Consider the following 26046-nt stretch of genomic DNA (forward strand, 5'->3'; position numbering starts at 1 on the left):
ACTGTTCTGAAGAAGAGGCTTGGGATGATGCCCATCCATTTCAAGCTTGTTTTATCAGTGCAGTGGCAGTGCAGGACACTGGATTTGTTTTTTCTTCCTGTAAGCTTAGAGTTGAGTTTGCAGTTCTCTGCTGCTGAAGGGAAACGTGTCACCTCCATCCCTGTCCTCCTGAACAGCAGCACATGCTGAGAAGGGCATTGCTCATGAATTCCCTCTGCCATTTCCCAGGAGAAGTGGGTCATCTCATCCCCACTGATCAGCACCTCCTTGCAAAGTCCTGGAATTGTGAATCCAGCAGAAGTTGTCAGGGCCTTTAGGACACTAATTAGCTCTTGTGGGTCTCACCTGGGGCTTCCCTCTATCCACATGGACCCAGGAACCACTTGAATTCAGCCCTGGGCCTGTAGTCTGTCATTGATCTGTGTTATGGGAGCTGAGCAGTGCCTGGCTTGACCTCCTCCTCACTATGGACCTTCCAGGACTGTGTCTGACCCTGGTTACCCCAACCTGCTGTGGTCCAGACCCTGACAGTATCCCTGTGTAAATATGAAACTGGAGGAATCCCTGTTGGCTGCAGGCAAGGGACAAGAAGAAACAGCAGAACCCTGTGCCTTGGAGCCCTCTGATCAAATGCTTCCAGTTTCACCTGGAATTCACTTCCCCTGAGCCCTGGGCATACACTGTCTGTGTCCCTGGCATGGCTGGTCACAGCTCCATCCCATTAATGGGAAAGGAGGAGCTCATGGGGAACATGATTATCCATGGAAGGTTTGGGTGTAGTAAGCAGGAAATAGTGGTCTGCAAAATCTCAAAGGGAGTGGAAGAGGTGAGATGTGACACACAGGCTCTGGTGCTCATGCTCTGCAGTAAGTGTGACCCTCTGGGAGGCTGCTCTGGAAAATGAAGGAGCTGGGCAGAGCTGGCAGCTCCTTAAGGACAGGATCCTCAGATTATCCATCCCTGTGAGGTTCTTTGGACCTCCAGTGCTCTATGGCACCAACTCTGGAGCTTAGGCTTAGGCTCCTGCTCTGAGCTCTTGGCTCCTACTTCATTGGGTTTTCTTAAATAAGCAAAGCAGCTTATTAAAAGGTTATTTATTACAAAGTACATCAGTCTCAAAAGTACGCAGACAAGCAATAGCAAAAAGTAATGGCAATAAATGAATGGTTAAAAGCAAGTGGCTAAAAGCTGAATGGCTAAAAGCAACAGCTCTCCCCAGTACATATTATATAGGATTTTTCCAACAAGCTGAGATGCAAGCTCGGACCACCGCTCCAACACATCCCGATAATCAGGTGTGCAGGTACGTGTATCATGAGATGGGGTTGAGCTAAACTGGAAATGAAGCTCATGGCTGAGCTCCGGTGCGAAAAGGCAGCGTGGAGAAGGTGGAACATGGGCAGGACACGACGGAGAGATTTGGGGATGGGATCAGACTCAGCGGTGAGTGTCACTGTTCACCTCGGTGATGGGTCAGTCACGTCCCGCTACAATGACACCCGGCGGGCACAGGCGGTGTCAGCCGGGCTGAGCCGGTCCCGGTGCCGGTCCCGCCCCGCGGGTAGAACCGGGCGGGCTGTGCCGGTCCGGTCCCGACCCGCGGGTATAACGGGGCTGTGCCGGTGCCGGTCCCGACCCGCGGGTATAACGGGGCAGTCCGGCCCGGTCCCGCCCCGCGGGTATAACGGGGCTGTGCCGGTACCGGTCCCGACCCGCGGGTGTAACGGGGCTGTGCCGGTGCCGGTCCCGCCCCGCGGGTAGAACCGGGCGGGCAGTCCGGCGCGGTCCCGCCCCGCGGGTATAAGCGGGAGCGGCGGCGGCGGGCGCGGGTCCCGCGGCGATGGCGCTGCGCTGCCTGCTGCTGCTGCTCTGCGGAGCCGCGCTGGGACCGGCCGTGCACCTCGACTTAGCCGAGCACCGCAGCCAGGCCGCCAAGATCAAGGTCAACCCCCGCGGCAACCTCTGGGCCACAGGTACCGGGCGGGGGGCGCGGGGAGTGCGCTGTCCTGTGCGGAGCCCCTGCTCCCACCAGGGGACGGGGTGCTGGCAGTGCCACCGCGGGCACGGCTGAAGTCACCTCCACCTGCATCCCTGGGCAGCAGGTCCCACATTTCCAGCAGACTGACCAGTACCGGCATCCCTGCGTGGCATCTCTGTAACTCCAGAGATCTTGTCAGCAGGAACAGAGAGGGAAGTTTTCAAAAATCCCGTGTGGAGTGAGGGCTTGGGATTTCTGCGTTTCTCTTGGCTCAGCTGGTTTATTAGGTGACTTGGTGCTCCTCGGTGGTTGCTGCTGGTGGGTCCCCCCGACACACCGTGTGTGCTGTTGCAGGTCACTTCATGGGGAAGAAGAGTGTCACAGGCTCCCCACACCTGGAGACTCCGGAGGAGCCTGCAGTGCCAATGGTCTTCAGTCCCTCTCTACGAGCCCTGATGGAGGACATTGTGGAACTGCTGACCCGGGAGCTCCTGAAAATCCTCCTGCAAGAAAGGCTATTGGATGAGAACCGAGGGAAATATGACCTTACCGACCAGGTGAATATTGACTTAGGTGAAGGGAGATGCTCGGAGCAGAGGGGTGGAGGAGCTGTGCTGGAGATGGGAGCACCTGCCCAGCTGCTACTGGTGCTTTCCCCTCTTTACCTTCCTTCTAACCCTCCTTAAACGACTTCTTAAGACAAGCTATAAAGGGAGAGAGGAGAAGTGTCCTGAGGCTTGTGTCTAGCTGGGCAGTGACAAATAGTCCCAGGTGCTTGTGAAGGGTGTGAGGATGAGCAGGTAACACTGCAGTGGAGCTGTGACAGTGGTGGTCTCCAGGGGTTGTTAATAAGCATCTGGGTCTTCCTCAGCCAGATGCAGAAAAAGTCCCCTTTTCCTAGGACAGGGAAGTCCTTTCTTCTTATTTCCACAGCTGGAGATCAAGAGAGACAAAGTATGTGAAGGGAAAAGCATCAGTCAGGCAGAGAGCTTTGGCTCTGTCAGTGTGGCTGGGATTCCTCGATGCTGAGGGCACAAAGCCTTGCACAGGGTGTGTTGTCCTGCTGCTGCAGAGCAGTTTTGGGGAGCAGGGAGAGGGCAGGAGCTTCACTGGTTCCCCTGTGTATCAGCAGATCCTCAGCCTTACTGTGGCTTTTACCTTTGAGCTCACTTGGCTCCTAGTGAAAACCTGCTCTGGGAGCAGTGCACAGGCACAGATCCTCAGGCAGGATGTAGAGATGGAATTGCTCAGTCCAGGGATGGAATTTCTGCATTCAGAGATGGAATTAGTCTGTGTGGCTCTGCTTGTCTGTTGCCTCCTGCACACTTCCCTGGGGTCTCACCCTTTCCAGTCACTGCAGGAAGTAACTGGGACTCTAACAAGCATGAAATCCTCTTAAATCAGTCCTGGCTGTGCTGTCCCACTGAGTCAGATGTCTGAGGAGCTATCCAGTAGCACTGCATGCAGGTAAAGCTATTTCTGCTGTGCAGGGTTAGGCAGGGCTTGCTCCTCTCTGGCACAGGTGGAGCAGAGTTGCAGGACTGGGAGCCTGAGAGCTCTGATTGTTCAAGCACCTTTTGGACTCACTTTCAGCAGATGAGGGTAAACTGATGCATCTCAGAGGGCTGTTCCCACTGGTAGAGGGAACCTGTATCCAGTGAGGATGCAGCTGGGCATGGATGAAGGCACTAGCCCACCCACTCTCTGTGTGCTGTGCTGTGCTGGCTGCTGCAGTGTTTGCCTCTCAGGTGCAGCTGGAAAGGAGATGAGGGCTGTGGAGTCCCATGCTCCCCAAGGAACCTTTGAGCAGGAGGGCACTTGTTGAGAGGGTGGGAGAGCTGGTAGATGTGCTGCCTTGTTTCTGAGCATGTGAGTTTGGTAAAGGTGCTCAGTGGGGCTGTCCCCTTCACAGATCAGTGCTCATTTTACAGATGTGCCTGTGCAAAGGCTGCCCTGAGTGCTGGTACTGCACCACAGGTTCTGCTGCTGGGGTGTGCTGTGCAGGTGCTGGCCAGTGCCTGCCTTGGTGCCTCTCTAGGGCAAGGTGGGATTACACATGTGCTCCATGTGTAACTTTCTCCTCCCAAAGCCTGAAGCCTCTCCTCTGGCAGTGCCCTGGTCCCCTTGCTGGGTGCTGTTTCTGGTTTTGCTCCTTGGGCACCTCTGAGCACCTCACTTCCCCAGCTCCTGCCCTCCTGCTCCTTTCTCCCACCCATCCCCAGGGCACCCTCACATCTGTGCTGCTGTGGATATTACAGAACTGCTTCTCCCCAGTGCCTCTGAGTCTGTCCATGTTATACTGTTCTGTGTGACCTTAGTTTTTTCTTGCTCTTGTGGGTTGTCACAGTGCTAGTCCAAATTCCTGCCACCCTGGCAGCTTTCCCCCTCAGCAAGATTGTTGTTGGACACCAGGTGTCAGCACCCAGCCTGAACTGATCTGTGTGCCCTGTCCCACCTTCCTCACAGGCTTTTTCATAGCTCTGCCCCTCTGTCCAGGCCCTGCTCAGGGTCTCTCATTTCCATCCCAACTTTCCAGCTGTGTGGCAGACAGGGCTTGGCTCTCAGCATGCTGGGGTTCACAGTGCTGTCATGTTGCTCTGTGTGACAGAGGTTGGGCTGGCAGAGGAGGGTCCTTCCCCTCCTTTGTCATCTCCTTGGGTGTGTGGCATTGATTCCCCAGGATGCAGAGGCCATGGAATGAAGAGCTCCAGTGGCATGGGGAGAGCCCTTCTGCCTGAAGGCAGGTGCTGTCCTGCACAGCTCTGGGACCTGCTCAGTGCCAATCCCACAAACTCCTCTGTGACTCTTCCCTGCTGGGTTTTCTGTCTCTTTTTGCCTTCTCCCATTCCCTGCTAAGTGAGGCTCTCCCCTGAAGCTCTCACTGGGATGAAGTTTCCCTCTGACATCTGAGTTGTTTCAGCCATTGGGGCACAGATGGGAGGCTTCTGGCTCTGTCCTTCCCATGTGCCATCCCAAGCCACCCCTGAAGAGCCATCATGCTCCAGCATGGGATGTTTGTCTGTCTGTCCCTCAGTGCCCAGCATGGGTGGTTGTGTGAATTGCCTCATGTCTCACCATTGTGTCTTGTTTTTAGGAGACAGGGCTTTTAACCAAGGTGCTGGAGAAGTACTTTTCAAACTGAAGAGGTGCAGCTGGGAAGGATGAGGTCTGCAAGGTCAGCTGTGTGTGATGAACAGAGAGCATCGTCCTCCTGGGTTTCTATAGCAACATCACTTTTATTTATTCTTTCTGAAATATTGTTAATAGTGATGGTGTGTGTGTGAAAAGTGGAGCCTCCCTGTACAGTTCCTGTATGTTTTGTGTTTTCTTGCCTGTGTGAATAAAACTGGCTCTTTGCACAGACTCCTGTGTGGGGGTGGGAAGGCAGAGCCCAGGGGGAAGGATGAGTGGGAGCTCCTTGGGGCAGGGTGAAGGGAGAGCCTGGCTCTCAGCAGCTCAGAGGGGTTGGGTTCAGTCCCTGCAGCCTCTGCTCACTGGAGGAGACCCTGATGGGATAAAACAGCACACTCAGGTGATCTAATCACACCACTCACCACTGGAGCATCTTTGCTGGGAATATTCCCAGAAAAATCTTGTCCTGGCAGTGGTGGGATTTCTGGCTCAGAGTCCTGGCCTTGTGGCACCTCAGGGTCACTGCAGGGGCCTTGGCCATCAAACAGATCTGATGATGAGGCTGCTTTGTGGGGATGGCTTGGTGCACCCTCTGCATGCAGTCAGACACTCACAGGGCCCTTTGTTGTGCAGGATGGCTGAGAAGGGAGCTGGGACCTGCTGAAGTGGGTGGTGGAACAATCCCATGAGCAGACTCTGCCTTTGTACCTTCTGGAAGGGCTGCTCACAGATGCACCCTAAGGCTGCCAGCCACCTGTGGGGCCATGGGATCATGGGATGGGTTGGGTTAGAAGGCACACCTTGTGGCATATTCCAGGGGCAGGGACACCTTCTACTATCCCAGATGGCTCCAAGCCCTGTCCAGCCTGGCCCTGGACATTTCCAGGGCTGGTGCAGCCACAGCTGCTCTTGGCAGCCTCTCAGGGAGGAATTCCTCCCCAATATCCCATCTCACCCTGCCCTCTGGCAGTGGGAAGCCATTCCCTGTGTCTTGTCCCTCCATGCCTTGTCCCCAGTCCCTCTCCAGCTCTCCTGGAGCCCCCTTAGGCACTGGCAGGGGCTCTGAGTTCTCTACTGAGCCTTCTCTCCTCACAGCTCAGCAGCTGCTACTGTGCCAGCCTTTAGTCTGAGCATCTCCATGGTCCTGGGGATGTCCCCAGGGAGAGCAAAACCTGCCTGCAGAGCCCAGAGTGATGCCATAAATGAGAACATAAACTTTCATACTCTGCTCCCCACGCTTCTGATGATAAATTCAACCCAATCCTTTGATCCCAAAGGAGGAGAGCCCTTTGCCCAAGAACAGGAACTTCAGAGCACATCACACCAAGCCAAGGGATGACCTGAAGATGCTGATAACTGGTAGGGGGATCAGAGCCATGGAAGGAAACCTTCCCACCATGCTGCTCACTATTCCTCCAAGGATAGATCCTGTCAAGCCTCCTCTTCCTCACTGGAGCAGGTTCTGCACACTCTGCTGAGCAGCCCATCTGCAGCTGTTCCCTGTGTGAGCCCTTCATGGTCTCCTGCCCTCCAGCTTTGCTCAACAGGTTTTCCTGCAATCATTCCTCTAATGTTCACTTTTTTGCCCAGACTTGCTGCTGTGTTTTGGGATGTGGATGACCCCCAGCTCACCTTTTCATTAGGAGTTAAAGCCTTGACTTAAAACTAATTAATAGCAAGAAAAATAATGACACTGTGGATTGTGTTTGACACTGGAGGAAACCAGATGACCCTCAGGCAGCAGTGTGAGGACTGACAGCCTAATGGGGCTCCTGACTTGATGTGTCATGGCACCACTGTGTCAAGCTCACTGGAGGGGGAGCAGGTTCCTGGCCAGGTGAGATCCTCATGCTCCCTCTGACCCAGCAGAACCTGTCCAGCTGTCTCTGTGTCTGTGTCCCCAGTCCTCAATCACTCTGGGCTGAGATAAACAAGGCTGAGGTTGCTTGTTGGCAGCTGCCATGGGCAGAACAGGCTCACCTTGGGGAACATAAGTTAATTTATTGTCAATTAATTTAAGTATTTGATTCAGGTTTTGGAAGAAACAACCCCCCACGCATTTTCACAGCTGGGGAAGGCACCTCCCCTCCCCTGTGCCAGGTTCACTCTCAGCACGTCTCCTCCTCTGTTGTCACTGCAGTGCCCCTCAGTCCCCTGGCAGAAGCAGCAGCTGAGGGCAGCAGGGATATCTGTGACCTTCCATGGGTGAGTCTTCCACAGGCAGCACCTTCCAAGGCAGTGGAGTTCAAGGAGTGCATGTTCCCCTGGGGAGCATCTCTTCATCCTCCTCTGCCCAGACTGGGATAATTCTGGCCCCAGGACCTGCCTTGGACACCCTCCCACAAGCACAGGCTGGAGAAAATCTTTGCAGACCTGCAGTGCAGCCATCTGCCCAAAGCAACAGGAGCCCTGAGCCCAGACTGGGTCACTCAGGGCTTGAAAACCTCCATGGATGAAGGCTGGGTCCACTGCTCAGCTATTTCAGTGTTTCCATTTCTCCCTCACAGGCAATTAGTTGCTCAAGCCCTTAACCTGCTATTCCCTCTTGAAATTTGGTTACAAACTGAGAGGGTCAGGAAAGCTTTTGAGGAAACTCATAATTTTTTGCAGTTTTCTGTCTCTGCCCTGTCATCCACCTTTACTGGCCCACAGCATGCACAGGCTCAGCACAATGTCCTGTCACTCACCAGGTCACATTCCTTGGAAAGTTCCAGGACCAAAGCTGTGTGCCAAGCTTAGCAAATGAGTAAATTCTTCACTTTGGGTTTTTTCCCAGCTCTGATCTGTTCCTGTTGCTCCTCTGGTTTGAGGATAACCTGCCACTCTGTTGCTGGTGCTCAAGTCAATGCTCACAGCAGACCTTGCTGTTCCTGTGCACTGCAAGCAGAGATGCAACAAGGCCCCTCAGGATCACTGGGATGACTTTCCTGGGGTGTTCAGGCCTGTGAAATGTTTCTTTGGAGGCCTGAGAGCTCATTAACAGCTGTGACCACGGCTGTCCTGGGCTTCCCCCACACCTGAGGCCGTGGCATGACCCCAGGGATGGGACAAGAACTTTTATCTCATGAAGTGAGATAAACAGACACAAGTCACCATCACGAGTGGCATTTGTGTCTTTGGCTGTGGGGCTGACTCAGAGCATGGAGCAGGCTCAGAGGGATGTCAGTGAGAGTCCTCTGCCACCACTTGGTGTCATTGCTGTCCCAGGCTCAGTGAAGTGCTCCCTGTGGTGCTCACTGACAGAGGACACCCTGGGCACCTTGGGCTGCTCCCTCCTCTGAGAGGCCTGGACACCTCTCTTCCTCAGGAGAGCCTCAAGCTGGGCAGTGAGGAAGGGAGGGAAGGCAGCAGAAAGGGAAGCAGGCTGCAGCAAAACAGCCAAATTCCCTTCCCTTCCCTTCCCTTCCCTTCCCTTCCCTTCCCTTCCCTTCCCTTCCCTTCCCTTCCCTTCCCTTCCCTTCCCTTCCCTTCCCTTCCCTTCCCTTCCCTTCCCTTCCCTTCCCTTCCCTTCCCTTCCCTTCCCTTCCCTTCCCTTCCCTTCCCTTCCCTTCCCTTCCCTTCCCTTCCCTTCCCTCCCCTCCCCTCCCCTCCCCTCCCCTCCCCTCCCCTCCCCTCCCCTCCCCTCCCCTTCCCTCCCCTCCCCTCCCCTTCCCTCCCCTTCCCTTCCCTCCCCTTCCCTTCCCTCCCCTCCCCTTCCCTTCCCTCCCCTTCCCTTCCCTTCCCTTCCCTTCCCTTCCCTTCCCTTCCCTTCCCTTCCCTTCCCTTCCCTTCCCTTCCCTTCCCTTCCCTTCCCTTCCCTTCCCTTCCCTTCCCTTCCCTTCCCTTCCCTTCCCTTCCCTCCCCTCCCCTCCCCTCCCCTCCCCTCCCCTCCCCTCCCCTCCCCTCCCCTCCCCTCCCCTTCCCTCCCCTCCCCTCCCCTTCCCTCCCCTCCCCTTCCCTCCCCTTCCCTTCCCTCCCCTTACCCTTCCCTCCCCTTCCCTTCCCTTCCCCTCCCCTTCCCTCCCCTCCCCTTCCCTTCCCTTCCCTTCCCTTCCCTTCCCTTCCCTTCCCTTCCCTTCCCTTCCCTTCCCTTCCCTTCCCTTCCCTTCCCTTCCCTTCCCTTCCCTTCCCTTCCCTTCCCTCATTCCAGGGTGTTTCCTCATCCATCAAAGCTTCTGTGGCACCCAGAGCTGGTACAGAACATGCACAGGAGTCCTGGCCAACCCCTCATCTGCCTTGGCCATCTTCCCCCACGATGCTCTGCTGATCTGAGGTCTGGAAGCTCTCACCTCAGGAGGTGGTGTGAAGGGATTCCAAGGCTGGCAGGGAGATAAAAGATGGAGGAGTTTCCATGGAAAAACACTTATTGCTTAAAATTGGCCTCTGATGCCAGGGATTACAAGGGAAAGCTCTCTAAGATGCAGCCAGGGATGAAAGTGCTACTTAGCACACAGTGCATCACATCCAAGCTGGGTAACCCCAAGGGAAGGAATGGGGCCAGCCCCAGCCCCTTCCCCACTCAGACATGGCTCTTTGTGCCCGTGGGGATATTTGGGGGGCAATGGCACAGCTAGGTTTCTGTCCCCTGTATCTCTAGAGCACAGGAAACCTGTAAACTGGCAGGAGCTGGCAGGAGCTGTTTGGGACTGGAGGTGGAGATGTGCCACAGAAGGTCTAGAGCATGTCCAGGGAGTTGTTCCTCTCCTGGCTCTTGGAAGGGTCAGAGGGCTGAACACTCAACACAATTTCTAGAAGAGGATTTCCTTGAAATGTGGCTGAAACCCCTCCTGTTTCAGCTCCCACCAGGATGAGATGTGACTCCTGCTGAGCTTTGCCTCCATCTCCTGGCAGCCCCTTGACCCTGAACTGTCTCCACCACAGGATACAAAACCCACTGCTCAGTGTAGTGACCTTCTCTCAGAATGTGTAACTTCCAAATAGAGCTGGAAAAATAGATCCTTCTTGCAAATATATCTGGAGCCAAACCCACCCCACAGCAACCTCCCTGCTCATCAGGGTGGGACTGATCAGAGGGGGTCCCTCCTTCCTTCCTTCCTTCCTCCTGTCATTCCCTTCAAGCTGCTCAACCACAGACAATTCAGCTGGGCAAGAATCCACAGGATGGATCATCACAGCAAGCCCCAGCTCAAACCCAGGGGAGAAGACAGAGGGGAGATGGGCACAGCTGTGGGGCAGAGTCACTCCTGGATATGAGCATCACATCTATCTTCCTGGATCCGGTGGCTCTGGCAGAAATCTTCCCAGTCCATCCCCAAATCAGGTCCTTGCCCAGGCACGTACCCACTCTGCTCTCTGCTCCTCCCAGCGCTGAGGGAGGCAGGCTGCAGCATCAGCACCCCTTGCACAAGAGGGGATGGGGCCCTCCCCTTGCCCCCTCCCTTCCCTGACCTGCACGAAATGACTCATCTCTAATCTCTGATCCATCGCTCCCGAGGGAGTGAAGCAGAAGAGGCTGCCCCAGCAAGGGCAGGGTGCTGACAGGGGAGAGAAACTCCCTGGAAAATGTGTGATGTTCCCTGGAAACTGTGTGATGAAACACACACCTTTGCTACCTGCAGAAATACTCAGAAAATTTAAAATTTAAAAAGGAGGAAAAGACAGACAGCCAGTTGTAATAATAACCTTTTCCTATATGCAGAGTGCTGAGTGAGGGGTAAATCAAGCAGCTTTCTCACACTTCCCAGGATATGATCTCACCAGCACTGCAGGGAAGGGAGCATCCCACTGCCACAATCACAGCCCATTGCTGTCACTGCTGGGGACAGATGAGAGAGCCAGAGCATTCCTGGGAGCTCCTGACATCCTTGCACACATCCTTTAGAGAAGAAGGGGAACTCCTTCCCCCTTGTTTTCCTTTTTGGGAGTAGGGTATCCCCCCAAAGGACATGTTTGTGATGCTTGTCTGAGCAGCCCCAAACCCACCATGCCTCAATCCTTTCTGAAGGCAAACTCCACACATTTGTTAATCCAAGCTCATCCCTCTGCTGCCTCTCCCAGCTCCAGGGAGTGCAACAAGGCCTTAGACCCTCATCCCACACATTCCTTTACATGGCTGCATCTTCCCCATCTTGATTAATTCATCCTGACAGTTACCAGCCACCTCCTCATTATCCTCTTCCACAGAGGTGCTCCCGCCTTTCCACCAGCTCCAAAGCCCCACGGGTGTCTGTGTGACCACCCCAAGGGATTTGCTCCATTTGCTGTGCAGTCCATGCCTCCCTCTGCTTTGCAGAGGCTGTCAGAGCTGCAGCTGGTGCCACATCCCCAGCAGAGAGCTCCAAACAAATCTCTGCACACACATTCCCCAGCCACACCACCCTTGCCACCCTTTAATTTTTTTAAACAGCTCCTGGGGAGGGATGCAGTGTTCAGACTGGGTCAGGCCAATTGGGGGTTTGAGGAGAAATGGCAAAGTCTTTGCCCAAAAAATGCCTTTATTTCCTGTTGGATATGAGTGAATACTTGTTTTTACCTCCCTCTGACAGGGGGGTGGGTACACAGCCAGCCCATTCACTGGGATGCAAAAAAGAAACATCCAGGGGATGGCTATGCCAGTTTCAGAGGGAAGACCCCAAATGTGGGTCAGGAGAGTGTTCCTGCCATGCTGGCCCTTCTCAGTATCAATACAACCTTCTCCAGCCAACTGAGATGCCAAAGCACAGGAGCAAACCCCAAAAGCTTGGATTTCCACTATCTCCATGCCAGGTTACAACCTGAGCATCTTCTGCACAGTGGGTCTGGGAGCACCTCCAGACACCTTGCCTGGTGCCCAACAGCCCAGCCAGGACCTTCCCAGGGACACTGCCCAGGGATGGAGTCAGCAGCAGGTCATGGAGAGGCCATGCAGCCACAGCCCTGCTCAGTGTGGAGCCTTCACCAGGCAGTGCACACGGGGCTTTGAAGACCTTCCTGCCTTATGGAACTCGACTTTTTACTGTTCTGCAAGAAAATCAAGGAGATGGTCAGGAAAATTAATCCACAAACACCAGAGGTTTATGTCCAAAAAGCAGACAGAGGAGTCCTTTTACTTTATATGAATAAAGGGAGAGGACATGGGGTCTCTCCAATTTCTGGAGGACGCAGCTTCCTTTTTATCCCAATTTCCCGGCTGCATTTCCCTCTCTCTTTCCCCACTGGCTGAGGTACTTGAGAGGCACAGACTGCCCAAACACCTGACACCTGAGATTCCTCTCTAATGTACAACCCTCAATTTCAATTTTTAATCCTTATAGAATTCATAGTTTTTCCCCATTGCTTCTTTCATCTTTCAATATCCAATTTCATCTACCAGCAAACCTACAGTTTGTTTGTAAAGGCAAATATCTATTCCCATTCACCAATCAGTGGAATCCTTCCTGTTGTTTCTTTTTTCTCTCAGTGCTGTTTTATCTACCAGCAGACCCACAGCTCGTTTGTAAAGACAAACCCGACATTCCTCTCAAACCCTTCCCAGGACGGCTCCAGCCCGGAGCTGCCCTGCAGGAGTGAGGAGCGGCTCGGCTTGGCTCAGGCTGGATGATCCAACCACCTTTGGAGGCAGGCGCTGCCAGAAACGCTGGGAGAACACCGCCGTGACTGCACGGCTGGCTGCTCGCCCGCAGCCTTGGCAGGGAGTGCGAGCAGGCGGGCAGGCAGGATCACGGCTCTTCCCGGAGCATCCCAGCGCTTCCCGGGGCATCCCGGAGCATCCGTGCTCATCCCGGATCATCCCGGAACATCCCAGCGCATCCCAGAACTTCCCGGGGCATCCCTGCTCATCCCGGAGCATCCCAGAGCATCCCAGCGCATCCCTGATCATCCCGGCTCATCCCGGCTCATCCCGGCTCGTCCCGGAGCATCCCGGCTGCAGCGGAGGTAGGCTCGGGGTGGGGAAGGGGCTGTGGGTGTTTGTTTATCCCCAGCTGGCTCCTGAGTGACTGGCACACCGCTGCAGCTTTCAGTGCCCTGGGGTTATCCCTGTTTCCCCGGACGATGAGGAGTTAACAGGAGTTTACCGGGAGCGGCGCAGCAGGGCTCGGTGTTCCAGCAGTGATTAACCCCGAGCGCAGCGGGGAGCACGGTGGAGCTCAGGGTGCTGGATAAAGGGCTGAACCAGGAGGGAGCACAGGGAAGGTCTGGGGATGGAGAACAGAGGAGAGGAGTGAGCAACCCGGGGCTGTTTGTTTGCATGTCTTGCTGTCCCTCTCTGGGGACACAGCAGATCCCTGGTGGCTCCAGCCCATCTTTGCTGTGGGCTGTAGGCTGGGAAGGTGAAGGGTTCCCGAGGGAGATCCCTGAGGCCATGGCCCGTGTGGGATTTCCGTGTGCACGGGCAGTGGGACGTGCCAGGCACAAGCAGAGTGCTGGCAGGAGGCAGTTCTGTGGAGAGGGCTGCTTGGAGGGGATGTGCCAAGATGATTTTCTCACCACTGTCTCTTCTCTGGGTGCCAATTTTGAGTCCTTCCAGGCAGCAAGATGACGCTGTGGAATGGCTCCTACCCCTTCTACCCTGGATCCAATGCCTGCTTCCCCTTTGACACCACCCAGGCTGTCATTGTCACCGTGTTCCTCTGCATCCTGGTCACCTTCATCATCATCCTGCCGGGGATCCCGGGCAGGGGGGTAAGTGGAAGGGCAGGAGCAGCTCAGACCTTGCTCCCTGCCTATGCATCCCACATTCCTCCTCCTTCCCAGCCTCCATAACAGACCTGGCAAGCTCTGGGATCTCTAGAGAGCCATGGGCTGAGCTCAGCCCAGCCCAGCATGAGCACTCACCAAACTCCACCACCCCAGACTGCTGAGGAAGCTAGATCTGATCTTGGCTGGGTTTCTCTGTGAACAAGCCTAGATGATTTCACCAGAGTGGAACAGCAGGGTGAGGCTCAGAGATCTCACCCCACCTTCCCAGAACCCTCAATAAAAGCAGGAGGTGTGTTCCAGGCATGTCCCAGCACTGCTCACTGGCCAACAGACCCCGGGAGCCACACCAGGTGCTTGTTGTGTGCCTGGTCTTGCAGCAGGGCTGCTTGAGGGGCTTCTGGCACTCACAAATGCCTGGTCACTCCTTTTTCCTACAGCTGAGGCCAGCTGTCACCATCCAAACACAGAGGTTTGGCTAAGTGTGGAAATTGCAGCTGAAGACTGCTAGAGGGAATGTCTCCACCCTCCTTCTCAAGAAAAGGGATGTCACATCTTTCTCAAATGAGTTCCTTTGATCTTCTTCCTCTGTCTCAATCCCCCCACCAGAGCCCCATGTCACCCCCAGGGGAGGGACAGGTCTATTCCTCACCATGTTTCTAAATTATGTGCTTGGTCCCCATGGCAAAACCTGACTGACAGCTCTCCCTCGCTCTGCTCACCCCTCACAGCGACTCTTCTGGTTCCTGCGCTGGGTGCTGGGACTCTTCATGGGAGCAGTGATCCTCAGTGAGTTCTGGGGGCCTGGGAGGAACTCGTGGATGCCCAAAAAGGGAGGGGAAAGGTGGGGGATGGTGAATAGATCAGTCAAGGGCCAAGTGCAGCCCGTGGGATGAGTTAATGGGGAAGATGGACACGTGTCTTGTGCCTGGGAGCTGGTTCCAGGAGGAAGGGACCCATCTGCCTCCAGTCTGAAAACTGGTGTTTAAATCCATGGCAGTCACCAAAAGCCACCAACTTCCAGGGAATTCAGGCAAGTGGGCAGGGCTTAGATGAAAGCAGTGCCCAGACAGTGCCCACACATCAGCCCCACTGCCCCCAGGATCTGCACTGGGGCTGGGCAGAAACCAACCCAGGGGGCTTTCAGGGTCATGGGCTGGGGTTGATATCGACACACAGGACTCCTGCCCCTAGGCTAGCAGTCCAGTCTGACCTTGGGATGAGGCAGGTGATGCTCAGGCCGTGGTGACCATCCTGGTGCTTCCAGCACCACACATCTTCCTGCCAGGCTGTAACCAACCCCTGAACTCTCCACAGCTGTACAATTCACCAGAGACTGGGAGACTGGCTGGGTGCAGGCAAACACCTCCTACAAGTCCTTCAGCCCCGTGCAGGTGACCGTGGACGTCGGGCTGCACATCGGCCTGGCAGGGGTGAACGTCACGCTCAGGGGTGAGTCTGAGTCTCCAGCTGCAGCCCTGGAGCCCCAGGGCCCCACGGGCTCCACAGCTGCTCTGCAGGGCCCCTGCTCTGTGTGTCCCTGCTGGGAGCTGCCCTGGCCACGCTCCTGGCTGGCACTGCCCAGCTGCTGGCACAGCAGGAGCTCGGCTGTCCCTCCTGCAGGAAACCCAGTGACCCAGATCAACGAGACCATCAACTACAACGAGCACTTTCCCTGGAGCTTTGGGGCGGATTATGAGCACAGCTACAGGCAGGGGCTGCAGAAGGGGCTGCCCAGCCCCATCCTGTACGTGGCAGAGAAGTTGAGCAGGCAGAGCCCGTGTGCCGTGCACAGGCAGTACCGCATCGCCGGCCACTACCTGTCCCTGGCCCTGGGGTGAGTGAAGGGCCCAGCACTGGGAGCTGGGCAGAGCCAGGGGCAGCAGGGGGAGCTCCATGGAGCCACCCTTGTTGCTGTATGGCCATGCCAAGCCTTGGCTCTCTGCAGAGTCTGGGGTGCTCGTGCTTCCCAGCTCTGCCATAGACTCAGAGAATTGTGGAACTGTGGAATTGTGGAGTGATTAAAGCTTATGTTGCTCTAACCCCCCACCCTGGGCAGGGACACCTTCCACTATCCCAGGTTGCTCCAAGCCCTGTCCAACCTGGCCTGGACACTTCCAGGGATGGGGCAGTGGCAGCTTCTCCGGGCAGCCTGTGCCAGGGCCCCACCACCCTCACAGGAACAATTCCTCCCCAGCATCCCACTTAACCCTGCCCTCTGGCAGTGGGAAGTTATTCCTCCTCACCCTGTCCCTCTCCAGCTCTCCTGGAGCCCCTCCAGGCACTGGGAAGGGCTGCAAGGTCTGCCCAGAGCCTTCCCTCCTCCCTGAGCACCCCCAGCTCTGCCAGCCTGGCCCCAGAGCGGAGGGGCTCCAGCCCTTGGAGCATCTTCTATCCATGTCCCCAGACCCCTCTGATGTATCCTCTGCCTCGACATACAAAACTGCAGCCTGACAAAAATTAACTGAAGGGAGAACAGATGCAGCTGTGGCATCTCACTTTGGGATCTCTCCCAAGGACCAAGATAAAGAGTCCCAGTTAAGATCCATTCTTCTTTTGCACACCCAGGTGGGCACAGAGCTGCCCAAGGGGAGCAGGAGGGACCATCAGGAGCATGCTCAGAGCTCATGTCTTGGTGTGAAATAGATCCCTTGTGTGTGTTGTGACTGTGGAGTTCCAGCAGCCCCATGAGTCTCAGAGGGGTGGGAAAGGCACTGAGGGGAAGAGAGAGCATTGCAATTCCACCATGATGTAGGTTCCAGGTCCCTGTATCCATCTCCTTTTTTTATTTTCAGGAAAAATAATTAACCCCACCCAAACATTCCTGTATTTCAGGGCAGAAATGTTCATGAAAATGAATTTTTTTGATTTTTTTTCTTATAATCAGAAAAACCTGTTAGGCTCACCTCCCCAGGGAGCTAAGCCCCAAGCACAGGGTAGGGCTGGCAGCTGGGTGCACTCCAGGTGCTGGATCAGGTGTGGGCATAGCCACTGTTGCAGCTCTCCAAACAAAGGTGTCCCTTGATGCCATTGTCCCTCTGGACTTGTGGGAACTGCTTGGGCTCAGACCCAGAGCTTCTGTCCTCAGGCACATCAAGGTTTGCCACCATGCACCCAAAACCTGGCAGGGGCAACCCAGCAAAGCACCTGCTGCCTCTGCAAATGCCCAAATGTTTGAGCTACTGAACATTGATATTTCAGCCTCTCACAGGAGCCTCCAGAGATTTCTGCTCCAGTCCCACAGCCAGAGCAGGGCTGATGCCAAAGCCATGCCAAGGTGCTTGGGGGCTTCAGGAAATTCAGTCCTGAACGTTCCCAGGTGTGGAGATCCCTCCCTACTCCTGTGGAATCTGTCCCACAGCTCCACTCATGTCATTGCACAGTTTTTGATTGTTTAGATCAGGCTGTCCAGCTGTGTGAGGCTGCCCAGGCTTTATCCCTCCACTGGGATATGGAGAGCAGACCCTCAACAGATACTCCAAGCCTGGTGTTTTCTGCTCAGTTTTGTGGTTCTTTTGCAGGCTGGCCTTCTGCACGTGGCTCCTTTCCATCCTGCTCTTCTCCATGTCCATCCTGCTCTATGGTGGCCACATGCTGCTGCTCACTGCCACTCTGATCCTCTTCTCACTGCTCTTCTTCTCCACCATGAGGAGCACCCTGGAGTGCCCCATCCAGTTTGGCTCAGCTTCCCTGGAAACAGGCTATGGTGAATCCTTCTGGCTGACATTAGTGACAGGTGAGTGCTCAGCTTGCTTCTGGGGCTTTCCTTCTCCATCCCTACACAGATGATGCCCCTTCTTTATCCATGGCTGGCCACAGAAGATGATAGCTTTAGGTTAGAAGATTTTAGATCAGAATTAGCAAGGTTGGGGAGAAAAAGAGATGAGCAGTGAAGAGATTTGAATGTTTGAAGTCACCTGCTGGATAGAGATTCCCCCTGCCTTTCAGGACCTGCTCCACTTCCCAGCAGCAATAGTTTCCTTTGATCAAATCAGAATTTTCCATGTTACAGCATCACCTCCAGGGAGACCAGCCCTTTCCCAGTGATTCCCCCTGGATGCTCCTCTTTTTCAGGCTGAGCAAGCCCAGCTGCTCCAGCCCTGACTCTCCACCCCAGCTCATCAACCTCTCTTTGGTACTGGGAGCCCAAAGTGGTGCTGGAATCCAGATGGGGAAGGAGAACTCAGCCCCTTTGCCTGAGCTGCTGGGTGGGGCTGGGCCAGCAGCATCCTGCAGTGTGTCTCTGTGTGTCTGTGCCCTGCAGGGCTGCTGTGCCTGCTCCTGGGGCTGGCCATCATCATCCTCAACTCCCTGCAGCCAGAGAGGCTGAAGATCATCTTTGGCCTGGACAGCAGCAGCAAAGAGGAGGCGTGGGACAAGTCCTGGCTGCCAGCTGAGCCCAGCTGCTCTGCACAGGGGGGGCTCATGGTGCCCCTGGGAGAGCTCTGCCCTGGGACAGGCACCCAGCCCTGAGGGGAGGAGATGCTGCTCCTGGGCTCACCAAATCTATCAGGAGCCCAGGTGGGAAGAGACAGGAGAAGAACCAAGTGGTGAGAGTATCCAGATCTGAATGACTGTCTCAAATACAACAGTTTACTTTTTTTTTTTTTTTTTTTTTTTTTTTTTTTTTTTTTTTTCCTTTTTTTCTGTTTTATTGCCCTTCCTCTTGGTCCATCCCAATGAACCCTGAGTCCTCCCCAGGATACAGAGATTAAATCAGAAAGGAAGTAACTGCAGACTCACAGATGTGAACCAAAGGAGCAGAGCCACAACAGCCCCTCCCTCTGAGGACCCCCAGAAAGGCCCCCTGCCCTTGGATGCCCTTCCCATCAGCATCAGGAATGCAGATGGAGCTGTGCTCCCCAGGGTGCCCTGCACCCCACACTCCTGGCTTGAGGAGAAGAGCAGGATGGCAAAGAGGAATGTGATTCAGTGGGATGCTGGAGGGAGCAGAGCAGGAGGTGCAGCAGGGCCTGGAGATCAGCTGTACCCAGAGAGGTGAGCAGCCCTGCAGTCTGGGCTCCCTCCTGCTCAGCTGTGGCACTGCTCACAGCAGAGACTCTGACATTCCCAAGGCAGCTCCACTCCTGGCTGCTGGCAGCCAGCCTGACCTGCCCACACACACAGGGGTGCACACTCTGCACCCCTTCACCCCTCTGAGGATTTCACAACCTCTCTCTGCCTCGTGCTCACTTATTTTCCTCTCTATCTCAATAAAATAAGTTTGACTTGCCCTTTCCCCTGCCTGTGGATAGAGGTGTTCCTCTGAGGACTGTTGCTGTGATGAGGCAGCCACAGGGGAGGGATAGAGAAAAGGCAGAGCCCTTTGTGGTCCTGGATGGGGCACCTGACCTGTCAGCCAGTGCAGGCCATGGGTCAAGGCAGTGCACCCTGAACAGGGTGTGGGAATATCCCCAGCAAACGAGCAGGGGCAATAGGGGAGAACTTTAGCTCCTGGTGAGCCCCTGAGTGTGTGGGAGGTTGGATGGCAGCTCCCTCCAGCCCTGCAGAGGGGTTTGCAGAAGAACCACCACGGGCAGGAGGAGCTCAGCCATCCTCTCCCATCCCAGTGGGTGGGAAGAGCCCCCAGTGAGAGCCTAGAGCACCCAGCAGGGCTTGGAGCTGAGCTCCTTGGGCTTGGGAGAGCTCAGCCAGCCCAGTGACACCATCAGGAGATGCTGCAGCACACAGGTGGGCTAGATCCAAGGTGCAACAAGCCCCTCTGGTTCAGTCAATTGAAACTCAGGCATCGTGAGCCCTTCCTGTGTGTCCCTGCCTGGGGAGAGGCAGGGGCTGCCTGCCAGGTGCCATGGTCCTTGCAGAGCCCTGGGCTGTGCTCCCTGGGCTGCTCACAGTTCCTGTTCCACTGATTCTGGTTTCCTAATGGAGTTTTGCTGGTTTAACCTTACAGCTAGTTAAAATCCCAGCACTCAGCTAGTTAAATTCTTTTTGAGGCTCTCCTGCATTCTCACAGCTCCTCATGACAATGGTTTCTTAGTGGGTGACCTTTAAACCTGCCATGAGACATTTGGGAAGGGATGCTGCTGCTGGAGGATTGCCAGAGGTGACCTTCAGATGGCCCCTTCTTAAGAAACCAGCCCCCTAAATGTCCACAGTGTTTCAGAGGAGAGGGATTTCAGTAAACTTTTGTTAAAAATAATTCCTGCACAGAACAAACCACGTTAGTGACACACAAGTATTATCTGACAGAAATAAATAACTTACCAGCAAGGATCTCAGAGAGAAAAGTCAAAACATTGAAATTATGCACTTTACAATTAATTGGAATGAAGATTTCCAGCGTTCAGTTATAGAATCCCAGAACAGTTTGGGTTGGAAGGGACCTGAAGGTTCATCTTGTTCCACCCCCCACCATGAGCAGGGACACCTTCACTGTTCCAGGGTGCTCCAAGCCCCATCCAGCCTGTCCTGGAACATCCAGGGATGGGGCCACAGCTCTGGGCACCCTGTGCCAGGGACTCACCACTCTCACAGGGGTGAATTCTTTCCCAAAATCCCATCTAACCCTGTCCTCTGGCAGCCAGAATTTATTCCTCCTCTTTCTGGGCCCTTGTCCCAGGTCCCTCTCCAGCTCTCCTGGAGCCCCTTTATTCTCTGGCAGGGCTGTAAGGTTTCCCTGCACCCTTCTCTCCTCCAGGGGAGCACCCCCAGCTCTCTCTGGGGCCTCACCAGGTGAGGCTCTGCAGGTGGGGTCTCACCTGGCTGAGGCAGAGGGACAGATTTACCCTCCCTCCCTCCCCTGCTGCCCAGCTGGACAGGGATAACTTCATTCTTCACTCCCTTTCCTCTGGCATCTTTTTGGCTCACACTAGGCTACCAGTTTTGTCTAATAAAGGCCAAATTGGAAGGTGAAAAGTATCACATCACCACATCCCCCACAGCAAACTCCATGGGATATTTACTCAGTGTGGAGCAGGGTTTTTATTCCAGCCTCTGCAGCATCAAGCCTCCAGAAGCTGGATCCATGCCTGGCTTCCCTGGCTACACCTAAACCACAAAATGTCATGGCTGGGAAAGAAATGAGCAGGGAGAAATGTTACCCATGAGCTGTTTCTCAGTTTCAGCAGGAACAGACCCTTGGAGAATCCCTGCACTGCACCAGGGGCCAGAGCATGGAGCAGGAGGGGCATTCCTACTGGGACAGGGATCCCCACCAAAAATGCACCCAAAATGAGCTAATATTGTCAGAAAATGACAAAAAATCCACTGAAAATGACTCAAAATCATCAGAAAATGACAAAAAAATCCACGAAAATGACCAGGTGAGTGCAGCTCAGGTCCCTGATGGGAGCCTGCCAGCACAGCCTGCCCTTCCACAGGGCACTGTCAGGGGGACACAGTCTGTGAAAGTACTTCCCAGCAAGGACCTGTCCCAATGGGGACTTCAAAGGCAGCTGGATGGGGAAATGCATCTCTGGGGACATCAAGAGGAATTTGTTCTGCCCCTTTGGTCCATCCTCAGGGGTAGAGTGAGGACTCTGTTCTAGATGCTGTGGATTGCAGAGGGCTGAGGAGACAGGCCCTTGTCCATGAAATAAGGGTTGATGAACACCCCAGGCTCCTCCTGGTGCTCCTCTGCTTTGTCCTCACGGAGATCAAAGAAAGTTTTCAGCAGGTCCAAGTTGAGGTGGTGCATTGCCACGATGGTGATTCCAACCACAAAGCAGAGCAGGCCTGGAAGCAAACATGCTCTCAGCTGGGCTCCTGTCACTCCAGCAGTGTTCCCACCCCACTGCTCTCCTAGAATTGTTCTGGTTATGGAAGGTGAGCTGTTCTGAGCATCCTTAAAACCCAGCCAGAAGTCTGGAAACCCAGGAAATGTCTTTGCACCTCAGGAACTGTAAATGCCTCTATTGCCCCGGAGATGAGGATGATGTTTCCCCTTTTCCTGTCCCTCTCCACATCTCTGCCAGGACCTGCTTTTCCTGGGGCTCTGAGGAGCTGCACTTCCCACGCGAGAAGGAAGCGCTGGGGCTGCTGTGCACACAGAGGGACACAGTGCTGTGACCTGGGGAGCCCTGATGCTCTTACCAATGGCCAGCACGAGCCAGAAGGATCCCCCATAGGCCACGTGCAGGGTGCTGGTGCCAATCTGGATCAGGCACATGGGGGAGTTCCTCACGGTGGAGAAGGAGAGCAGCGAGAAGACGGCGAAGGCGCCCGTGAGCAGGAACATGTATCCTCCATAAACCAGCACAGGCAGGGAGAACAGAACGTTGGAAATGACCCACGTGCAAAAGGCTACCCTGGAGACAAGAGGAGAGATGAGTTCTGCGAGTGGCACGGATTAGGATGCTCTGTGTGGGAGGAGGAGTCTGGCTCCAAGTGCACTGTGCAAGGGGGAGAAGCTCTGTGGGCAGGCAGGAGTCACCCCTAATCCCCATGCTGAGCAAGCACATGTGCAAGACACAGATTTCCTCCTCCTGTTGTTCAGCCCACACACAGCACCAGCTCAAGGAGGCTGTGGCAGCCCTCTCAGTGTCTCTGGACCATCCCAGTTAGCTGCCATCCCTCATAAGGGGCAGGTAACCACGGCAAGAACCACCCAGGGACAGGGCTCAGAGATGAGCCACAGGAGCAGGGGTGAGTCTCATTTCACACATTCAGCTCCCTAAGTTGCACTGTTAGGGGACTCTGAGAGTAGCACCCACAACTGAGATAAATGCAGGAGCAGGCAAAGGTCATTCTTGCTGAGGAGCTGGGCTAGAGGAAGCCTCAGCTATGGACCAGGAGCCCTTGTTCCATGGCATTGCCAGGCTTCTTCCCTAGTTTCTGTGTCCCTGCTGTCAAACACCAAGCAGGGAGAGCAGCACTGCAATGGTTTTGATGGCCAACACGTGGTGGAAGGGACCATCTCCTGCCAGCTGAGGACCAGCTCTCCCCTAGCCCAAGCAGGCAGTGACACCTCTCTGACCTTGTCAAAGAGTCAGGATCAACTCCACAATAACAGCAGCATCTGTTCCTCACCTGATCCCAATCTGAGACACAAAATCCATTCACAGGTGGGGTTGGGGGAGTTCCTCACTTGCCTATGGGCCTCTCTGGGCCACCAAGGACAGTGGGGATGGACTTCTGCCATCATCACCACATGACAGCAAAGACCTGCACCACTTCCTTCTCTCTTGTGCCCAGCCCTGTGGATTTGTCCAGCAGAGAGAACCACAACTTCTTCTCTGATTGTTCTAAAGTGTTTACAGTGCCTTGCAGGGACCCCTCCATGCACACAGCTTCCCTGCTGGCAGCATGCAATCCCACCCATCCCAAAAGCTTTGGGGAAAGGCAGCCAAGCTGTTGACAGCCCTGCATCTCCCATACCTGCAGCAGGGCTGGGGGGGCTCAGCAGGGCTGGGGGGCTCAGGAGGACAGGAGGTTGAGCAGGGCTGGGGCTCACCAGAGCAGGGCTGAGGCGTAGTGGCCGGCGATGCGGTACTGCCTGTGCACGGCACACGGGCTCTGCCTGCTGAACTTCTCTGCCACGTACAGGATGGGGCTGGGCAGCCCCTTCTGCAGCCCCTGCCTGTAGCTGTGCTCATAATCCGCCCCAAAGCTCCAGGGAAAGTGCTCGTTGTAGTTGATGGTCTCGTTGATCTGGGTCACTGGGTTTCCTGCAGGAGGGACAGCCGAGCTCCTGCTGTGCCAGCAGCTGGGCAGTGCCAGCCAGGAGCGTGGCCAGGGCAGCTCCCAGCAGGGACACACCGAGCAGGGGCCCTGCAGAGCAGCTGTGGAGCCCGTGGGGCCCTGGGGCTCCAGGGCTGCAGCTGGAGACTCAGACTCACCCCTGAGCGTGACGTTCACCCCTGCCAGGCCGATGTGCAGCCCGACGTCCACGGTCACCTGCACGGGGCTGAAGGACTTGTAGGAGGTGTTTGCCTGCACCCAGCCAGTCTCCCAGTCCCCTGTGAACTGCACCACTGCCAGGAAAAATAAAGCTGGGGTTAAAGCAGCTCTGGTCTCAGGCTTTGCTGCGCTCAAGGGGAGAATCATGAGTGAGTGGCAGCATTCCCACCATGGTGCTGGATGGGAGTGCTAGGAGGGCAGGAACGCTGACTCAGCCACCAGGACATGCCCCAACCAGCTCCCACACCCTGCAGAACTCAGGTCCTCCCCTTGCTAAGCATCAGCTCCCTGGGTCTGGGAGCAGGGGAGCTCAGATCCCCAGAGATGGACATCATGACCTGATTTCTCCTTGGAACATCCTCTCCAGAACATCCCTCAAGCTCTCCACCATGGCAAGAACCACGCCACCCAGGGACAGGGCTCAGAGATGAGCTGGTTTGCCAGCCACAGGAGCAGGGGTGAGTCTCATTTCACACATTCAGCTCCCTATATTGCACTGTTAGTGAACAGCAAAAGCCAATGTCAAAAGGAGGAGGTGGAGAGGGGTGGGGAGTGTCATCATTGGGCAGTCATTCCAGCTGGGAAAAAATGAAAAATTGGGAGCTTTTCCGGTAAATGCTTTTCGGAACAAGGTATCCTTTTCTGAAGCACCTCCAGTTTGCAGTGGGCTTCGTTTTCCAGCAGGGAAAGTCGATTTGAATGTCAGGCTGAACAAAACCTTCCTGAGAAAATGTTCAGCTGCTGAGTCAACTTGTGAGTGCACTGTTGCAGTGGGAGCTCCAGAGGAATGTTTTTTGGCTGCAGGGGTGAGTGTGGCCTGCTGCTGCCAGACAGAAACTCTGTTCTGGCTTCAGAACAATTTGTTCTTCCCATGTGCAAGCGGAGCTGTGTCACAGAGCAGGGCTGGAGGCTCTGCTGGGCTGCACCCCTCTGCCACCTCCAGCCTGGCTCTCACTGGCTCTGGTGGCATCTCCCAGAAGCTGGACATCCCCAGGGTGGCAATCACACTCTGGGATGGTCCATGTGTCCTGGAACTAGTCCCAGTCTGGCTACCTGCTCCTAGTGCCTGGTCAAATCAGAGCTGAATCTTTGAGGTTATCTTTACCCCTCTCCTTCCTCATCCCTCTCTGAGCAGTCCTGTAATCCATCCTCTCCTTCACAGCAGGATGGGTTTCTCTTGCCACCTGCCATCTTCCATCCCCTCAGTACAACTTTCCTTACCCATCCTGTCTGAGTTGGAAATCCCACTCCTGGCTTCCACCATCAGTTATTACAGGAGATTTCCTGGTTTTTACTAGATTGAATCCTCTCCTTCATCTCCTCTGACCTTGCTCCTTGGGAGGTCTTCACCCCACTGCAATCTCTGCCTTGCCTGTGTTTTATTCCAACCTGCTCCCCCCACATCACTGCAAGGCTCCTCACAGTCTCCAAACGTGCCTGGCTACAGCCCCAGGCAGCACCAGAGGGCTCACACAGTGGGGAAAATAATGGAAAACTGGTGAGGAGGATTGTAAACACACCCAACTGGTGTAGGTGGGGTGCAGAAAAACCCACTGGTAACAGTAAGCACTGTCTAGCCTTGTGTGTTGGAGAAGTGGAACACCTGTGTTTAGATAGCTCAGAAGCACCTATTGAACAAGCTTGAGATCCAGCCCTGTTACAGGAAAAATCAGAATACAGTGAACTAGACCTGCACAAATCCCTGAAACACAGGTGAAAACAGCAAATTTGGTGATCACAGACTGAGCACTGGGGTGCTGTCCCCTCCTTGTCTCTACCCAGTGCTGCTTTGGGGATCCCCTGGAGGGTGAGGTCATGGAAATAAACCTGCTCTTTGCATTTCATCCATGCTTTTGTGGCTGCTCCTGCATCCTGCCTGTGTTGGGTCACACACACAGCTGGCTGTGCAGCCTGATGGAGCTGGGGCTGGGTCACATCAGCAAAACTGCCAGAAGTAACCACAGGCACCTCCAAGTGCCTCAGCCCCTGCACCAGGGAAGGGAAAGCAGTTTTGGGAAGCTGTGTGACTGCTCTGCAGAGCAAGGGGAAGGAAAGCCCCACAAGCAGCTGTGGTTGTGACCCCCAGGCACATTTCCCTGGCCCAGGGTTAACCCTGCCCTCGGAGCCACCCCCGAGGGCTGCCCAGCACTTACAGACAATCACCATTCCCACGAAGAGGCTGAGGAGAACACGGAGAGTCCAGTACAGCCTCTGCAGGGAGAGAGGGGGCATCAGGCAGGGAGGAGCAGCCCTGGCTCTGCCCTGCCTCCCCCTAAACCACCGGGGAGGGTCCTGCCCATCCCAGGGTCACTCACCGCCCGCCCACGGATGCCCGGGGTGATGAGCAGGAAGCTGCAAGCCAGCGTCAGGAAAACCACCATGACTATGATGGTGCTGATGTCAAACACAGCAGCCTTCCTCTGCTGTGGGTAGAAGGGGTAGACACCGTCGAAGAGAGTCAT

At 55.2% G+C, this 26046-nt stretch overlaps 3 protein-coding genes across 3 annotated transcripts; 2 read left to right on the forward strand and 1 right to left on the reverse strand.

The window, feature by feature from the left end:
• The first annotated feature begins 1737 nt into the window (after window positions 1–1737).
• NMB (neuromedin B) lies at window positions 1738–5341 on the forward strand. The gene is made up of 3 exons (XM_056499480.1): window positions 1738–1973; window positions 2333–2535; window positions 5073–5341. The coding sequence occupies exons 1-3, from the start codon at window positions 1841–1843 to the stop codon at window positions 5118–5120; spliced, it is 384 nt and encodes a 127-aa protein (XP_056355455.1). The 5' UTR covers window positions 1738–1840; the 3' UTR covers window positions 5121–5341.
• Window positions 5342–13564: 8223 nt separating this feature from the next.
• Window positions 13565–18268, forward strand: LOC130257190 (dual oxidase maturation factor 1-like). The gene is made up of 6 exons (XM_056499474.1): window positions 13565–13711; window positions 14458–14515; window positions 15044–15178; window positions 15350–15563; window positions 17248–17462; window positions 17991–18268. Exons 1-6 carry the CDS (start codon window positions 13565–13567, stop codon window positions 18197–18199), a joined length of 978 nt encoding a protein of 325 aa, XP_056355449.1. The 3' UTR covers window positions 18200–18268.
• Window positions 18269–21167: 2899 nt separating this feature from the next.
• Window positions 21168–26046, reverse strand: DUOXA2 (dual oxidase maturation factor 2). The gene is made up of 6 exons (XM_056499475.1): window positions 25900–26046; window positions 25738–25795; window positions 23524–23658; window positions 23139–23352; window positions 21779–21993; window positions 21168–21421 (listed from the first exon to the last, which is right to left on the reverse strand). The coding sequence occupies exons 1-6, from the start codon at window positions 26044–26046 to the stop codon at window positions 21231–21233; spliced, it is 960 nt and encodes a 319-aa protein (XP_056355450.1). The 3' UTR covers window positions 21168–21230.

Source organism: Oenanthe melanoleuca, chromosome 10 (genome assembly GCF_029582105.1).
Source record: "Oenanthe melanoleuca isolate GR-GAL-2019-014 chromosome 10, OMel1.0, whole genome shotgun sequence".
NCBI classification, from domain to species: Eukaryota; Metazoa; Chordata; class Aves; order Passeriformes; family Muscicapidae; genus Oenanthe; species Oenanthe melanoleuca.

What these genes read in the sequence shown, in the direction of transcription:
- NMB (XM_056499480.1), top strand. Translation starts at nt 1,841, where the DNA reads ATGGCGCTGCGCTGCCTGCTGCTGCTGCTCTGCGGAGCCGCGCTGGGA. An exon ending in CGGCAACCTCTGGGCCACAG is followed by an intron (nt 1,974 to 2,332) that starts GTACCGGGCGGG and finishes GTGCTGTTGCAG; the next exon opens with GTCACTTCATGGGGAAGAAG. An exon ending in AATATGACCTTACCGACCAG is followed by an intron (nt 2,536 to 5,072) that starts GTGAATATTGAC and finishes TCTTGTTTTTAG; the next exon opens with GAGACAGGGCTTTTAACCAA.
- LOC130257190 (XM_056499474.1), top strand. Translation starts at nt 13,565, where the DNA reads ATGACGCTGTGGAATGGCTCCTACCCCTTCTACCCTGGATCCAATGCC. An exon ending in CATGGGAGCAGTGATCCTCA is followed by an intron (nt 14,516 to 15,043) that starts GTGAGTTCTGGG and finishes AACTCTCCACAG; the next exon opens with CTGTACAATTCACCAGAGAC. An exon ending in CTGGCTGACATTAGTGACAG is followed by an intron (nt 17,463 to 17,990) that starts GTGAGTGCTCAG and finishes TGTGCCCTGCAG; the next exon opens with GGCTGCTGTGCCTGCTCCTG.
- DUOXA2 (XM_056499475.1), bottom strand. Translation starts at nt 26,046, where the DNA reads ATGACTCTCTTCGACGGTGTCTACCCCTTCTACCCACAGCAGAGGAAG. An exon ending in CGGGCATCCGTGGGCGGGCG is followed by an intron (nt 25,796 to 25,899) that starts GTGAGTGACCCT and finishes CTCTCCCTGCAG; the next exon opens with AGGCTGTACTGGACTCTCCG. An exon ending in CTGGCTCGTGCTGGCCATTG is followed by an intron (nt 21,422 to 21,778) that starts GTAAGAGCATCA and finishes GTTTGCTTCCAG; the next exon opens with GCCTGCTCTGCTTTGTGGTT.